The 17,865-nt window shown below is 49.4% G+C and overlaps 1 protein-coding gene across 1 annotated transcript; it reads left to right on the plus strand.

The window, feature by feature from the left end:
* The first annotated feature begins 1,781 nt into the window (after positions 1–1,781).
* On the plus strand, positions 1,782–15,863 carry LOC144953269 (glycine receptor subunit alpha-2-like). The gene is made up of 9 exons (XM_078883840.1): positions 1,782–1,837; positions 6,843–6,958; positions 7,516–7,583; positions 8,192–8,418; positions 9,169–9,251; positions 11,090–11,227; positions 12,845–13,059; positions 14,305–14,442; positions 15,684–15,863. Exons 1-9 carry the CDS (start codon positions 1,782–1,784, stop codon positions 15,861–15,863), a joined length of 1,221 nt encoding a protein of 406 aa, XP_078739966.1.
* Positions 15,864–17,865: the final 2,002 nt, after the last annotated feature.

Genomic DNA, 17,865 nt, shown 5'->3' on the forward strand with positions numbered 1-17,865 from the left:
CTTACACCTGTAGTGTTGTAAATACTGACGAATAAACTTCTCATGAGGCAACACGTTGGTTTATTGTCTTTACTACAAAGTCCCTACCTTTCGATTTAAAGCTTTCGTGACTGCAGGGATTCGTCTTCTTGGTTCTTTCGGCAAAGTCACGTAAAAAGGAAGTAATAAAATAATAAAAATGAAACATAATAAAATAATATTATATTATTTATTATGTTTTATTTTTATTATTTCATAACTTCCCTTCTACGTGACTTTACCGAAAGAACCAAGAAAATGTCCCGACCATGAAGGGTATATCGGTCCATTCAGCCGATACCTATGGAGCTATGGCCTCCGAACTATACGGGACCTAACACTGCTAACCCGTTCCCTATCGTCCTCCGGCTGGGACCTAGGGGAGGCTGACTGACCCCGACCTCCTGGTCTGTGGGTCCTGACCCCTGACCTCCCTGAGCTCCGGCCCTTAGAAGGACCGCGGAGCTTGGAGTCCAGGGTCCTTATTCATATTCTTAGGTTTTTTCGGTAAAGTCACGTTGGTAATAAACATTTTTAAAATAAAAATTAACAAAAGTTAAATAAAAATTAAATAAAAATCACGACGTTTCGGAGGCAACACAAGCTTCCGTCTTTAGGTGGAACCGTCACAGCACGATAGCTTGTTATCGATAGCTTGTTATCGTGCTGTGACGGTTCCACCTGAAGACGGAAGCTTGTGTTGCCTCCGAAACGTCGTGATTTTTATTTTATTTTTTATTTTACTTTTATTAATTTGTATTAAAAAAATGTTTTACCTACGTGACTTTACCGAAAAAAAACCTAAGAATATGAATCCTTGCAGTCACGAAAGCTTCAAATCTAGAATTAAGTCCAGGGTCCTATTCTCCAGCCCGGTCTTCAGTCTGCAGATAACTGAGCCAGAGTTCTGAGTGTTCTGGCTTATATACCCGTTCGTGGCTTGCTCCGCCCGAGCCACGCCCTCCTTCTGGAACACTCTGGGTCATCCTGGAAGGTGACATCATTCTTCCAGTTCCCCCCCCCCCCCCCCGGGGGCCCTGGGAATGTGTCCCAGGATCCGTCGACTGGGATCTGCCGTTGGCCCCTTTCTGGCCCCTGGACATTTGCCCTGGCGAAGAAAGGCCTCTGCTCCCTATTGACAATAAGTGGGTACTACAGGCCTGCTGAATGGTGAGTGACAATTACCCCTACACACCTGGTAACGATACAACTGAGTTGATTGGGTAGTTTATAATAATAGTAGTTTATAGGATAAACCACGGCTGCTGCTGCTACTGATGATGACTATGAGAAGAGTTGTCACGATCGCTAGGCATGTGTCTCTCTGTGTGCGTCTTGGTGATAAGAACCACGCGGATCACCCCCCCCCCTCCCCACGTGGCTGGGAGATCTTTCAAGGCACCCCCTGCCCCCTCCTCCATCCCCCTCCTCCCGACTCTGCCACCCTCTCCTCCGCCCCCTCCTCTATCCCCTTACCCCCTCTTCCACCCCTCCACCACCCCCTCCTCCACCCTCTCTTCCACCCCTCCACCACCCCCTCCTCCACCTCTCCCCCTCCCCCACCCCCTTCCCCCCCCTCCTCCACCCCCTCCTTCCTCCTCCACCCCCTCCCCTCTCCTCTTCCCTCCTCCACCCCCTTCCCCCCTCCTCCACCCCCCCTTCCTCCACCCCCTCCCCCCTCCCTCCTCCACCCCCTCCCGCGTGATGATCCCTGGCCACAGAGAGGCGACTCAGACTGGCGACTCACAGAGAGGCGACTCACCATGCCTCGCGGGGGCCTGCTCTGCACGTGGCTTCTACACGGTATGCTGCTCACCAGGTGAGCGAGTCAGTGTGTGTGAGTGTGTGTCAGTGTGTGTGTGTGCGAAACGTGGACCCCCCTAATAGAGCATCTTCGCCGGTTAGAAACATTTAGGCTGGCCTGCTTACAATCCATCCTGGGTTTAACCAGGCTGGATTGTGTGAGGAGCTCACAAATCCTTGAAAGATCTGGGCAAAGTCCCATCGGTGTGCTCCTCCGGCAGGCAAGGCTGCGTTGACTGGGTCATGTAGCCCGCATGCCCAGCCACCGCATGCCCAAACAGCTTCTGTTCGGCCGGATCGAGGGGGCTAAACGGGTGTGGTACGGGCTAGAGAAGAGATGGAGTGATGTGGTACAGGAGGACGTGGAGCTGAGTGGACTTGCCGATGACCGGTACCAGCGGTGTCAAGATCGGCCTCTGTAGAGGAGGCTCGTGAAGGACGCTACTGGGCAGTTGGAGGCAGTCGCCCTCCAGCAACAACGGAGGGCGGAGGAGCGACGCTCACATCAACGAGCGGAGTGCCGGGTGGCTAAAGCACAGCAAGTTGGCACAGTAGGGGGCACAGGTGGTGCATCAGCCAGTCATCTCGGTCATCTCAGTCAGTCGACCCGTGGCACCTGGGTCTGCCCGTGACCTCCTGAAGGTGCACATGGCCTGGCACAAGCGTCGTGGTGACGTCACTGCCACTTAGTGGTCAGTGTGTCAGTGTGTGTGAGTGTGTGTGAGTGTCAGTATTTGTCAGTGTGTGTGTGTCAGTGTTTGTCAGTGTGTGTGCGTCAATGTGTGTCAGCGTGTGTGTGAGTGTGTGTCAATGTGTATCAGTGGGGAGCGGTAGTTGTAGCGGTTAGCGCTACGCTGCGCTACGAACCTGGCCACCCGAGTTCGATTCCCACATCAGTGACGATTATCTAGCCCGGTACTGGGCCTTCACCTCGGTCGACTCAGCCTCAAATGAGTAGCTGGTGTAGCGGTGTGTAGTAAACATTGCCACTCGGGAGACAAATGCGGCCGGGCGTGGTGCTGGCCACCCACCCCCTCTTGGTGTGTCACAGTGCCGGTAGTCTTCATAGGTGCTGGATTCCAGCAGTGTTATCAAGAAAGGCCCATTGCCACACACACACAGCGGGTGCTGTGGTGACAAGGGAGATGTTGACTGCCTCGCCTGGTATACAGGAGGTCGTGGGTTCGATCCCGACCCTGATGACGCCTGCTGCTGTCTATTTGGAGTTTGCGTCTCTCTCTCTCTCATCACGACGGTGGCTATGATATGTTGACTACCTCGCCTCGTACACAGGACGTCGTGGGTTCGATCCCGACCTTGATGACGCCTGCTGCTGTATATTTGGAGTCAACGTCTATCTCTCTCTCCCCATGGTGGTCGCGTGGATTTTCCTCCGGGTCCTCCGTTTCTGTTCTCCTCCACATGTAGAATCAACGTCACGAGTATTTAGCCACTTGCTGTACATTTCCCCACGATGATGATGATGATGATAAAAGCCACGCCTTTGAGCTGCTATCATTGTGCGATGGCCAGGTCTGATTTGGAAAAGATCCCTACGGCTCAGTGGGGCAAACAAATATACACAGTGGGGCTTTTCGTTTTCCTTCCACAACGAAGCCAAACATTAAGTGGAAATTGAGCCAAGCATCGCAATGCAGGATTATCTTGTTTATGCCAAAAAGTATGAAGGGTGTCCTGGACTTTAGTAAATGGCGTTGACACTCTTATCGTCATCTCATCATCGTCTTCGCCATCCTCGTCATTTAATACTCACAGATATTTTAAGACCACGTCAATGTCGCGCACGGTGACTCACAAACCTGGGCAGTGTCTCGGAACTGGTTTGAGAAATGCAACTTCCAAACGTCCGTGTCTATGAAAAAAACAAGAATATGTTTCACCCTTATCTGCCTCTGTGCTGTTCCTCTTATCCAATACTGGTTGAGACTCGGCCCTCAATAAGGTTGTCTCTGGTGTAGGCCATTCAGTTTGGGACCGTCCATAAATGACGTCACGCGATTTTGGACGATTTTTGACCCCCGCCCCCCCTCGTCACACGGCGTCACAAAAGTCAGACCCCCCCCCTCAAATATGACGTCATAAAGCTCTGCCCCCACCCCCAAAACCATGTTTCCATTTTGAAAATAAAACATGCTTCAAATCGCTTTAAACTATTGTCATTGTAGTGCGTATTTAATGTGGCGCTGCACTCTGATGTTGTAGGAGTGTTGTTATATCAATCAGTGTTGTTATAACAATTCTATATTTATTGAAATTTGCGCATTTTGATGTGACGTCACATTTTTCAACCACCCCCCCACCCTCGTCACTCGTCACACATCGTCACAAATGTCTGACCCCCCCCCACCCCCCCAGGTGCGTGACGTCATTTATGGACGGCCCCTTTAAAAAAACCAATGCCCATATATATTACCAGGGCAATGTTTGCTTGCATATTCAAGACAAGTCCCGTGTCTGGTTAATGCAGAAACTTGATTCCATGCAAAAGGTTTTATCTATTTGGAGTTTGAACATCTTAACACAGCCCCTGCTGTTTTACTGTCAGTGGGCTTTGCCTGGTAGGGTGGCAATGGTTTAGTTGCATTTGTCAGTGTTTGGGTGATTTGTTTGCCTTTATCGTACTTTGCACAGCTATCGTGTTTTGTGTCTGGGGCTGGGAATCTCAGAGGAGGAGAGAGGCTGTGAGATTGTCTGGAACTGGGAATATCAGAAGGAGAGAGGCTGGGAGATTGTCTGGGGCTGGGAATCTCAGAGGGGGAGAGGCTGGGAGATTGTCTGGAGCTGGGAATCTCAGAGGGGGAGAGGCTGGGAGATTGTCTGGAACTGGGAATCTCAGAGTGGGAGAGGCTGGGAGATTGTCTGGAACTGGGAATCTCAGAGGGGGAGAGGCTGGGAGATTGTCTGGAGCTGGAAATCTCAGGAGCGGAGACGTTGGCGAGAGAGATGCGGGTTTGGAATCTGGCCACGAGTCTGCTGCCAAGCCACACGTCGCAGCCGTCAGCGCCGTGTGGGCGCGTCCGAGTCGCAGTCGACGTCAGAGGAGCTCGGGGCGGCAGTGGCCTCGGCGAGCGGTCGAGTGGAACGGAACGCGTGGGAGATAAAGACTTTTAAACAACTTTTATTGCTGCCAGCAGCAACAGCACTGGAGGCGATTCTGATACGAAATACACAAAGTCACAAATAACAAACACTATACATGCAGGCGCTGTGGCGCTAAATGCGCCGCGCAAAAAACACAAAATAAAAGCCACGTTCTAGATTTGAAGCTTTCGTGACTGCAAGGATTCATATTCTTGGGTTTTTTCGGTAAAGTCACGTAGGTAAAACATTAAAATTAATACAAGTAAAATAAAATAAAAAATAAAATAAAAATCACGACGTTTCGGAGGCAACACAAGCTTCCGTCTTCAGGTGGAACCGTCACAGCACGCTTGCTGTATGAAGTATTTTATTTTTTATTTTATTTTACTTTTATTAATTTAAAATTTTTACCTACGTGACTTTACCGAAAAAAATCCAAGAATATAAAAGCCATGTGGTGGTCGTGGTGGTCATCGTGCGCGCCACGGCGACGAGCGAGTGCTTCAGAAGGTGAACACGAGGGTGCCGTCCACGCTGGTACAGAGAGGGGCTATTCCGGCCCCGCAGCGTTCCAAGAAGACGCGCTGCACGTCACCGACGTGTGTTGTACATGACGTGCTCCAGCCGGAGCCACGCCTCGAGCAGTCCCCTGAACACTGGAAGCACAGAGCAGCCGTCAGTGTCACTTTGCAGCATCTTTTTCCTTGTTCTGTAACACCGCAAAGAAAGAGGCGAACGCGGTGCGAGCGAGCGGGCGGGGCGGGGCGCGTGGCATTAACCTCCCGAGGTGTCGTCACGGCGTCGTCACGGTGCCGTGGTGTCCCTCGGGATCGTGCGGGTAGAGGCGGTGCCGTTCCCTGGCGGGGTGGTGGAGTTTGCGGGGCGAGTGGGGTCTGGGAGCGTGGCGTCGGAGTGAGTTTGAGTGAGCGAGGAGCGGAAAGTGGCGAGCGAAGGTGGCCGCTCAATGTGGCTGCTCGTGGTGGAGGGGGGGGGGGAAGTTTGCTCCGGTGAAGGGGGGGGGGATTGAGCACAAGGGAAAACTGAGAGATAGAGAGACAGCAAAGATGATCACAAACCTGTCAACCCCTTATCAGTGCCCTACCTTATTACAGACCAATTCACACACTTATCGGTCACCCCCTTATGAATCTCAACGTTCAGCCTACAAAGTCCCATCACAGGGAAGAAACACAAACACCTATCCACATAAATCCGCCAAAATTAAGTTGCTAACGATATAATGCCCGTATCGAAACGGCTGTACGCTGTAAGGACCTGAAAACCTAAATTATTTAATGATTCACAGTCATGTCACAATCCACTGTGGGTCTTTGGGTCTCTGGGGGTCTCTGTGGGGTCTCTGTGGGGTCTCTGTGGGATCTCTGTGGGTCTCTGTGGGTCACCGCCAATGTGCAAGAGGAAAAAAGAAAACCACCGCCAAATCGTTGACACTAAGCCCAGCGGGGTATTTTTTTTTCACGGAGATTCGCGGTTCGACTCCGTCAGGCAGGTCGCCCCGGTTAATCGCTGTGGCTCTCTCTTTCTGTGTCTGTGTGTTTATTTAGAGCATCAGGGGAAGTCACGCTACCTCCGGTTGTGCCGTCTGTCGGCACACTCTCGCTCTGTGACCTCGCCATCGGTGCGCGTTGCATTTGTTGTTGTTGCTGTCGTGGTTGTTGCCGTTGTTGTTGTTGTCATTGTTGTTGTAGTCGTTGTTGTCGTCGTTGTTGTTGTCATCGTTATTGTCATTGTTGTCGTTCTCGTCCTTGTTGTTGTTATTATCATTGTTGCCGTCGTCCTTGTTGTTGTGATTGTCGTTGTTGTCGTTGTTCTTGTTGTCGTCGTCATTGTTGTTGTAGTCGTTGTTGTCAGCGTCGTCCTTGTTGTCATTGTTGTAGTCGTTGTCGTTGTTGTTCCAGCCTGGTGGTGCCGCTGCCGGCGGCGGCCGCGTCACAGGCGCTGCCCTTTGACCTGCTGCGAGCGCTGATTGGGAACGCCTCCACCTACAACCACAACATCAGGCCGGACGCGGACGGTAACGGAGAGACTCGCTCACAATCTGAACGTCATAGGTTATATATGTATATGTGTGTCTGTAGCCTGCTCCCGGTGTACAAAATACAAAAGAGGATGCGCTATTAAAACAAAAACCGTTATTTTCAAGCGAGAACGCTCACTATTACCGGGGATCGTTTGCAAAATACTTAGCGGTTTTTGTTTCGTTTTGTTCTCAGACACTGGTCTGTCTGTCTGGTCTTGTCTACGTACCCCTCCAGAGACCAGTCTGTCTGTCAGTCATTTGCTAGAAACTCCACCAACGACCAGTCTGTCTGTCTATCATTGTTTAAATACCCCCACCAGAGATCGGTATGTCTATCATTGTCTGAAGTCCCCACCAGAGACCCCTCTGTCTGTCTAGCGTTGCCTAAAGACCCCCACCAGAGACCCGCCTGTCTGTCTAGCATTGCCTAAAGACCCCCACCAGAGATCGATCTGCTGGTCACGGTTTAGAATATTGCAGTTTAAACTGCAAATCACGTGAAGTGAATGACAAACTCCCTTTCCGTCGATGGTTTATCTTACACGATGCAGGTCCTCCCGTGACCGTGAACTGCAGCCTGTACATCACAAGCCTGGGATCCGTTGAAGAAACAACCATGGTGAGAACTTCTTCGGCGTTGCCCGAATATACATCAACTTCAAGGACAGTGCATATCATTATCAGAGTTGTTTATTTTTGTTTGCATTTTGACTGCTTGTGTTGTGGTTATTGCAAACATGATGCCTTGTATAAAGGTGTCAGTTTTTGTACCAGTTTAAATGGTAAAAACCTATCACTATACATCAGATGTTAGGGTCGGGGTTCCCCGTGTAGCCTCGAAAGGCTACACAGGAGACCTTTGCTTTTGTCTCTTTCATAGGCGCTCCTGCTAATGGCTACTAACAGCACTTGCCCCAACAGTCTGTTGAGAGGCTACACGGGGGACTTTTGCCTTTGTCTCCTTCATAGCTGTTGCTCGCTAACAGCATCGTGCCCCATCAGTCTGTCGAGAGGTTACACGGGGGACCTTTGCATTTGTACTCTTATTTTTTTCAGTAAAGTCACGTAGGAAAAAAATTAAATGATTAAAACATTTTCTTTTTTATTTCATTTTTTACCTACGTGACTTTACCGAAAAAATTAAGAGTATGAATCCTTGCAGTCACGAAAGCTTCAAAGCTAGAACTTTGCATTTATCTTCGTCTCCTTGCCGCCCACCGCCCAAAGGACTACACGGTGACCCTGTTCCTGCGCCATTGGTGGAACGACGAGCGGCTCGCCTTCACGGGCGCAACGCGCCTCGGCTGGCTCGACCTGAGCCCCGAGGTGGCCGCGTCCGTCTGGAAGCCCGACGCGTACTTCTCCAATGAGAAGAGCGCCGCCCTGCACACGGTCACCGCCGAAAACACGATGCTGCGAGTCTTCGCCAATGGGGACGTCTTTTACTCCGTCAGGTCCGCCTGGCACCCCTTCAAACCACCAGCCAATGCAATTATTTTTTCCCCACTGGCACAACCGAGCTGGCTATGGAGGTGCAGGGTGGTTGGTTGGTGGTGGTGTGGATTTTTTTCTGGGTCTCTCCGGTTTTGACCCCCTCCCGTCATCCCCCCACCTCTACATTTAGAAACGTGACTTTAGATTAGTTAAACTAAACTGCAGGGACTCCTCTACTTACGAACATTAAGGGGGGTTCGTAAGTGCGGGTTGCGTTCGTAAGTGCGGGTAGCATTCATAAGTGCAGGTGGCGTTCGTAAGTGAGGGTGGCGTTCATAAGTGCGGGTGGTGTTCATAAGTGAGGGTTGTGCGTAAGTGAGGGTCGTTCGTAAGTGAGGGTCGTGCTTAAGTGCTGGTGGTGTTCGTAAGTGAGGGTCATGCGTAAGTGAGGGTCGTGTGTAAGTGAGGGTCGTTCGTAAGTGCAGTTCGTTCATAAGGGTCGTACGTAAGTGAAGTTCGTGCGTAAGTGCGGTTCGTGCATAAGTGAGGGTCGTGCATAAGTTCCTTAATAAGTGCAGGGCGTTCGTAAGTGCGGGTGGTGATGACGATGCTGTTGTTGTTCCTGCTGCTGATGAAGATGGTGATGACGATGCTATTGTTGTTGTTGCTGCTGCTGATAATGATGGTGATGATGACGATGATGAAGCTCGTAATGCTGCTAATTCTGATAATTTATCATAATGCTGCTTCTGTTGATGACTATCTCGCAGGTTGTCTCTGACTTTAGACTGCCCGATGAATCTTCGCCAATTCCCTGTCGACGTGGTGACGTGCAGCATATACCTGGAGAGCTGTGAGTGACTCCTCCACGTCGCCACCCGAGCCTGCAAGCGATTCCTTTTTCTCATCCTCCCTCCTCCCACCCTCCACCCTCCACTGATGCGGCATTGGAACCAACTGCGCAGTGCAAGCCTCAGTTGAGAGGCCAAGAGGCCTGATATGAGAGGTCAAGGTGCCTGAGTTGAGAGGTCAAGAGACCTGAGTTGAGAGGTCAAGAGGCCTGAGATGAGGGGCCAAGATGCCTGAGTTGAGAGGCCAAGAGGCCTGAGTTGAGAGGTCAAGATGCCTGAGTTGAGAGGCCAAGAGGCCTGAGTTGAGAGGTCAAGAGGCCTGAGATGAGGGGCCAAGATGCCTGAGTTGAGAGGTCAAGATGCCTGAGTTGAGAGGTCAAGAGGCCTGAGATGAGGGGCCAAGATGCCTGAGTTGAGAGGCCAAGAGGCCTGAGTTGAGAGGTCAAGATGCCTGAGTTGAGAGGTCAAGATGCCTGAGTTGAGAGGCCAAGAGGCCTGAGTTGAGAGGTCAAGATGCCTGAGTTAAGAGGTCAAGATGCCTGAGTTGAGAGGTCAAGATGCCTGAGTTGAGAGGCCAAGAGGCCTGAGTTGAGAGGTCAAGATGCCTGAGTTGAGAGGTAAAGATGCCTGAGTTGAGAGGTCAAGAGGCCTGAGTTGAGAGGTCAAGATGCCTGAGATGATGGGCCAAGAGGCCTGTGTTGAGACACCATGCCAGAATCGCACAATTATCAGGACGAATAGTAAATGTACTAATACATTATTGGGACCTCCTTTGCCAGTACCAAATATATGAGAATAGGTTTAACCCTTTTTTCTGGCAACAAAACAGGTGTTAAGATGTTAAAACACCAAGCTGAAACCTTTCACAAGGAATAATGTCTACATTAACCACACTACTTGTGGTCAGAATGCAAACAAAAAACATACTCTGATAATATATGCATTGTCTTTGAAACTGATTGGTCCACACCAGAAGGCGTCCTCTGATCTAACACCGTTTTGAGACTAGTCTTAAAAGAACTGTCTATGGTGTGAACCAATCAGTTTGAAAGACAATGCATATATCAACAGAGTATGTTTTTTGTTTGCATCCTGACCACAAGTATTGTGGTTAATGCAGACATGATTCATTGTAAAAGGTTTCAGTTTGGTATTTTAACATCTTAACACCTGATAATTGGTTCTTTACCCTTCTATCTGGCAACAAAACTGACACCTTTTTACAAGGAGTCATGTTTGCATAGACCGCAATACCTGCAGTCATAATGCAAACAAAGAATATAACTCTGATAATGTGCACTGTCCTTGAAGTTGATTGGTCCACACCCGAGACAGCTTTCCTTAGAGCCTAGTCTCACATGGGTTGGACCAGATGACGCCAAAAGGCGCACAACTCAAAGACAATGCACCATCAGAGTATGAGAGCTCGGGGCAAGCATCTACACTATGGGAACCTCATTTGCCAGTAAAAATATGATAATTGGTTCTTTACCCTTCTATCTGGCAACAAAACTGACACCTTTTTACAAGGAGTCATGTTTGCATAGACCGGAGTCATGTTTGCATAGACCGCAATACCTGCAGGTATTATGACTGCAGGTATTGCGGTCTATGCAAACACGACTCCTTGTAAAAAGGTGTCAGTTTTGTTGCCAGATAGAAGGGTAAAGAACCAATTATAATATTTTTACTGGCAAATGAGGTTCCCATAGTGTAGATCTTAACACCTGTTTTGTTGCCAGAAAAAAGGGGAAAACATATTCTCATAATACATTATTGTGAAGACAATTATATCAGAGCCACCCGAATGTTTTCCCCCGTCTTCTCTTGAGCGTCGCAGACAGCATGTCGACCAGAGATATCGTGTTCCGGTGGAGCTTGGAGAATCCTGTGGAGTACAGCGACCAGATCACCATGCCCGAGTTCAAGCTAGGAGACAAAACCCTGCATGAGGACTGCACCAAGAACTTCAGCACCGGTGGGTTGGAGGCACTCACCTTCACTCACTGAGCGCTCCACGTGAGAATCGCCTCCTCCTCAACCACCAATACCACTTCCTCCTTCTCTGTCTCCTCCTTCTCCTATACCACAACCACCTCCATTCCCTCATCCTCCACGTCCTCCTCATTATTATTAGTTCTGATTTCCCGAGGTGTGTCCTGAAGATTCTTGATGCAGTTTTCCTGTGATTCGTCATGTAATTTGGGCACCACGGTGGCTAGGAGATGTTAACTACCTAGTTTGGTATACAGAAGGTTGTGGGTTTAATCCCCACCCTGACGCCTGCTGTATATTTGGGGTTTGTATGTCTCTCTCCTCGTGGTTGTGTGGATTTTTCTCCGGGTCCTCCGATTTTCCCCTCCACACTTAGAAACACGCCTTCAGAGTATTTCGCTGATATGCATTTTCACACGATGATAAGAGGCGTCGTTGAGCTATCGCTTGTGATAGCCAGATCGCTTCTGAAAAAAATCCACATAGCTCAGTTGTGCCTTACTTGGTAAAACAAAAAAAAATTGTTTATAGTTTATTTTAACCCATTTCTGAATTTGGCTGTGAGGATTGCTTTCCGTGTTCTTGACACTGTAATTATGGAACGGCGCGTTCAAAACCTGCAGAACGTGACGATTTAATTTGTTTCATGGAAGGTTTGGGTGGCTTGTTGCAAAGCGTTGTGGTTCTCAGCCCATGGGCCCACCCCCGGTTAATGCCACGGGTGTGAAACACCTTCACAATGCGAAGCCAGGATTTTCAGGTAGGGGGGGCAATCCCTCCAGCAATGAAAAATTATAGGAGTTGTTAGTAGGTAAGGACTTGTCCCTTGCTTTTTATTCGACTTATTGCCAATTATGGACTCAGACTATTGTCCTATCATCTCATAGAGTCCCTGGCACGCAATAATATGCTACACAGTGGCAGTGGGGGTCGCAAAATACCGATTTATTACTAATAAACTCCAATGATCCGATCGATATTTGGGATTTCGATCGGATCATTGGGGGGGGGGCAGGTGCCACCTTCAACATAACTCAATGGGATTCCTGCAGTCTCACAGATTATGAGATATTCAACGAGGAGGCTATGGGCGTGCCGGCGTTACCTTTCAAATAACAAAAATGGAACATTTTATGACTCGGTTGGGAAACACAAAGGAAGTGTGACCACCCCCCCCCCCCCCCCCCCATAATTGTGACATCTTAGAAGGGCCCTCCTGAAAATGTCTCGCGACTCGGACAACGCAAGGAGGCAAACCAAACAAAACAAGTCAATATCAGGGCCATGTTTAAAAACAAATTCAAGAGTCGTTAGTTTTTTTTATCTAGCTCAGGTTAGCTTACACGCTAATCTTGGAGCATGAGCCAACTGTTAATGGCAAACCCAAGCCTGCATTACAGCTTGCTAATGAATACGATCACGGAGGGAAGAGACGGCGAGGTGCCGAGCCTCATAGCACAGGATCGGAATCTGTTTTTGTCCTGCAGGGGGAGGATGAGAGGGAGTCTCAGCATCCCACTGGCGACAAGCCAGCCAGGAAAGTGAATGAGATGTTTTTTTCTCTTCTTATTACCTCCCGCGTGACTTCACTTCGCCCCAGGCAACTTCACGTGCATCCGTGCGACGTTCTCCCTGCGCCGCAAGATTGGCTACTACATGTTCCAGATCTACATCCCCACCCTGCTCATCGTAATCATCTCGTGGGCTGCCTTCTGGGTGAACATGGAGTCGGCGCCGGCACGCGTCGCGCTAGGCATGACCACGATCCTCACCATGACCACGCAGAGCAGCGGCTCGCGAACCTTCTTGCCCAAGGTGACTGCAGTGATCATCACGTGGCCACCACAGTGACCACCACATGGCCACTCGTAACCATCGTAGTAACCAACAAGTGGCTACCACGGTTATGACCACATGACCATCAATTGGCCACCACGTGGTCACCATAGTGACGACCATATGACCATCAAGTAGTCACCATAGTGACCACCACATGACCATCACGTGATCACCAGGTGATCACCACGCGGCCACCACATGGGTGATATGATTTTGCTTTGGCAACCTTTGCTCTGATTTTGGTTGGCGTCATTGTCGTATCTACTTTATCATATGCCAATGTTTTTTTGTTTGTTAATTTATCTGACCCGCATCACTCTTCCAAGTGAGACTCCTATCCTGGTCAATTGGATTTAGGCAGAAGCTAAATCATCCATAATACAGTACAGCACACCGGTGTGTTGGAGAGCAAAGTCCACAACATTTATACTCCGAGGTATGCTGTACTAGCAACGAATTGGAATGTTCTGTTTACGTGACAAACCTTACTAATTGGCTGTGTCGGGTGGTGGCAGGTTTAACGACACATTTATATATTTTCGCGATCTAACCCAAAAAACTGTATTATGGATGATATTGGTCGTGAAAGCCTATGTGTTAAACATAAGCTAAGTCAGCTGCGATTTTAAGACCTCACGTTATGAGGGGCCACAAAATACGGAAAAAAATTCTACAAAGCGTCAAGTTCGTATAATATTGGAGTGCCGTGGTATCAAGATATTATCTACCTCGCCGGGTATACAGGAGGCCGTGGGATCCATCCAGACCTTGACTCCTGCTATATATTTGGAGTTTGCGTGTCTCTCTCCCCATGGTCGTGTAGATTTTTCTCCAGGTTCTCCAGGTTTTTCCCCTCCATATTTAGAATCAACAGCACACGTTTAGAGAGTATTTGGCTGCTGTAAATTTCCACGTGATGATAAGCCACTTTGTTGGGCTGTCATTTGTGATAGCCAGTGGGTCGCGTCTAAAAAAGAGCTACATAGCTCAGTGGGGCCTTACACCCGCTTAATATTAATAGTTGTTTTAGTTTCGTTTAAGTTTACCATAATCAGTTGAAAAATAAAGGAGATGTGGGAAAAATACTCTCTGCAATGGTTATGTTAAAATGTACAGACATTCCTCGATGGGGCCTCTTAACATAGGTTAGGAGCCCCCAGATTTGGTGATAATCGGGCCCTGGGTTAAAGAGAAAGAACCCTGAAACCTCCTCTCACACAGCTGTCGTACGCCACTGCGATGGATGTGTGGATGACTGCCTGCATGGTCTTCGTATTCGCCGCCTTCCTCGAGTACATCGCCGTCACCTACGCCCTCACTAACGGCCACGACCTCCTCCTCAAGCTCGCCGAGTGCAAGGTTCGTCATGAGTTCTCAGACACAGTTTGCGGATTGCAGTAAGACTGGCCTAAAGGCCCAAAAGCCTAAAGGCCCAAAAGCCTAAAGGTCCAAAGACCTAAAGGGCAAAAAGCCTAAAGGTCCAAAGACCTAAAGGGCAAAAAGCCTAAAGGTTCAAAGGCCTAAAGGTCCAAAGACCTAAAGGGCAAAAGCCTAAAGGTCCAAAAGCCTAAAGGGCAAAAAGCCTAAAGGCCCAAAAGCCTAAAGGTCCAAAGACCTAAAGGGCAAAAGCCTAAAGGTCCAAAGACCTAAAGGCCCAAAAGCCTAAAGGTTCAAAGGCCTAAAGGTCCAAAGACCTAAAGGGCAAAAAGCCTAAAGGCCCAAAAGCCTAAAGGTCCAAAGACCTAATGGGCAAAAAGCCTAAAGGTTCAAAGGCCTAAAGGCCCAAACATCCAAAGGCACCAAAACGTTAAGCGGCCCGTAACAACAACAACAACAATAAGAGTGATATCGAATTGCTACATTAGGTTGTGAGAATTGCCATTAAACTCGCCCGTTATGTTGAGCTGAAACATTCGTAAACGTACAAATGTATGTACGTTGAACTTCTTTCGCACCAATGTACGTAGCCAACCGCGCTGCTAATCAGAGGTTGTGGGGGGGGGGGGGGATGACAACAACACTAAACACAAAAAGCAGTTCTAAAGAAATTCGTTTGTCAATCTAGGTGATTTAAAAGTGTATAGCTCCCAGTGGCTCACTTATATCGGAAGGAACGGCATTCTAGATGGCCGCAGAAATGCATCAGAAAGCAACGTGCGATACGGTGACCATCGTCTTTGTTTGATGGCTAATTGGAGCATTACTAAATGCTTGTGCAGTGAAACTATGGCTATTAGTAAACTAAACCATTTTTATTTTTATCAGGTAAGACTCAACTGAGCAATGTAGCTCGTTTTCAGAAGCGACCTGGCCACAAATGATCGCTCAACGAAGTGGCTTATCGTGTGGAAATGCTTAGCAGCCAACTACTCTAAACACGTGATGTTGATTCTAAATTTGGAGAGAAAAACTGGAGGACCTGGAGAAAAAGCCACGCAATCACCACGGGGAGAGAAAATACGGAAACTCTAAATATACAGATGCCGTTCAGGGAACGGGATCGAACCCCCGAAGCTCTGGTATACCAGGCGAGGTAGTTAACATCTAGCTAGTCTCCCCCCCCCCCCCCCATCATGATCATCTCTCTCTCCGTGATGCAGGAGGAGGAGGCGGAGGTCGACAAGAAGACAAAGAAGAAGACGGAGTTTGGAGAGAAAGTTTCCTCCCTGGCTCAGGGCATTGACAACGTCTCCCGCGTGTTCTTCCCCATCTGCTTCCTCTTCTTCAACCTCCTCTACTGGTCCATCCTGCTCGTGGTGCTCAATGAGGGCGAGGTGTAAAACGGCAATAGACTAAAGAGGATTGACTAAGGGGGATAGACTAAAGGGAATAGACTACAGGGGATTGACTAAGGGGGATAGACTCAGGGGATAGACTGAGGTGGTATATGTCCCTCTTCACACGATAAACACATCCCATTTCACACATTCCATCTGGCGCCGTGGACTTGTGGGAGTGAATTTCGCTGAGCAGCTATCAGTTCAACGCAAGCCCCATACTGGGCCCGTTTCGACATTTCGTGTTTCATCATCATCAGCAGCAGCAGAATCATCAGCAAGGCCAGGCTCTGCTTCAAGTTAATGCTGGTAAACTTGCTCCAGATGTATATCTGCAAAGGGACCGGTTATCAAATGTAATAAAGATTCTACGTGCACCTCCCTGGTTGCTGGTGGGTTTAGCGCTCATACACTGGAGTCCGAATACTCAATACGGGAATTCGTGTAACTAAGTCACTCGCGAAATAGCTGCAAACAACTCACATTTACCCACACACTCACTCACTAACCCACTAACTCATGTTCTAACCCACCCACACACTAATTCATCCAACCACTCACTCACCCAAACACTTACCCACTAACCCATCCACACACTAATTAATCCACCCACTCAACCACTCACCCACACACTCACTCACTCACCTACTAACTTACGCACGAAACCACCCACACACTCATTCATCCACCCACTCAACCACACACTCACTCACTCACCCACTATCCCATACACGAAACCACCCACACACTCATTCATCTACCCACTCAACCACTCATCCACTCACCCACTAACTCATGCACTAACCCACCCACACACTCATTCATCCACCCACCCACCCACTCAACCACTCACCCCACGTGAATCTGTCTCGTGAGTGCACGAGGGGTCGCTGTAGTCCACGCGGAGTACGATCGCGGCGAGGAACGATGATCAGAATCGGGGGAGCGTGTGTCCCGACAAAAACCCGTAGTGCTAAGAGGCTCACTCACCCATTCACTCTGACACTCACTCACCCACTCACTCTCACAACAACAACCGCCATTCGTCACTAAGTGACGGTGACGTCACCACGACGCTTGTGCCAGGCTATGTGCACCTTGAGGCCACGTGAAGTGTCGAACGCCTGCTGGCAGGAGGTCACGGGGCAGACCCAGCAGGTGCCACGGGTCGACTGACTGAAACGACTGGCCGATTTACCACCTATGACTCTTATGGAGCCAACCTGCTGTGCTTTAGTCACCCGGCGTTCTGCCGTTGTTGTGAGCGTCGCTCCTCTGCCCTCCTTTGTTGTTGGAGGGCGACTGCCTCCAACTGCCCAGTAGCGTCCTTCACGAGCTGGTACCAGTCATCGGCAAGTCCACTCAGCTCCACGCCCCCCTGTACCACATCACTCCATCTCTTCTCTAGCCCGTGCCGCGCCCGTTTAGCCCCCTCTATCCGGTCGAACAAAGCTGTTTGGGCATGGGGTGACTGGGCATGCGGGCTACATGACCCAGCCAATGCAGCTTTGCCTGCCGGAGGAGCTCACCGATGGGACTTTGTCCAGATCTTTCAGGGATTTGTGAGCTCTTCACATTGTAATCCAGCCCGGTTTAACCCAGGATAGAAATGGCAAGCAGCAACATTCAATCCTTTTACATCGATTCCCGCTCACGGCCAACACCACCAGTAGGCCTCTCCTAGGTCAACTCGGCCTCAAATCAGTAGAGCACACGGTTGTGGTATTGTAAAGATTGCCACTCGGGAGACAAAGGCGGCCAGGCGTGCGTGGTGCTTGCCACCCACCCCCACCTCGTGTGCCACAGTGCCCGGGCCTTTATAGGCGGTGCGGCTACTAACAGCACTTGCCCCCAACAACGTGTCACAGCTTACACGGGGGATCTTTGTCTGTGTGTGAGCAGATTTGTGGAATTGTATTGGCATGATTGTTTGGGGTGCGTCTCACTTTCCGTAAAGGGCGTCTAAGAAGAGATTAATCAAACATATGTAATAAAAGGTTCTGGA

Source organism: Lampetra fluviatilis, chromosome 73, assembly GCF_964198595.1.
Source record: "Lampetra fluviatilis chromosome 73, kcLamFluv1.1, whole genome shotgun sequence".
In the NCBI taxonomy this organism is placed as follows: domain Eukaryota; kingdom Metazoa; phylum Chordata; class Hyperoartia; order Petromyzontiformes; family Petromyzontidae; genus Lampetra; species Lampetra fluviatilis.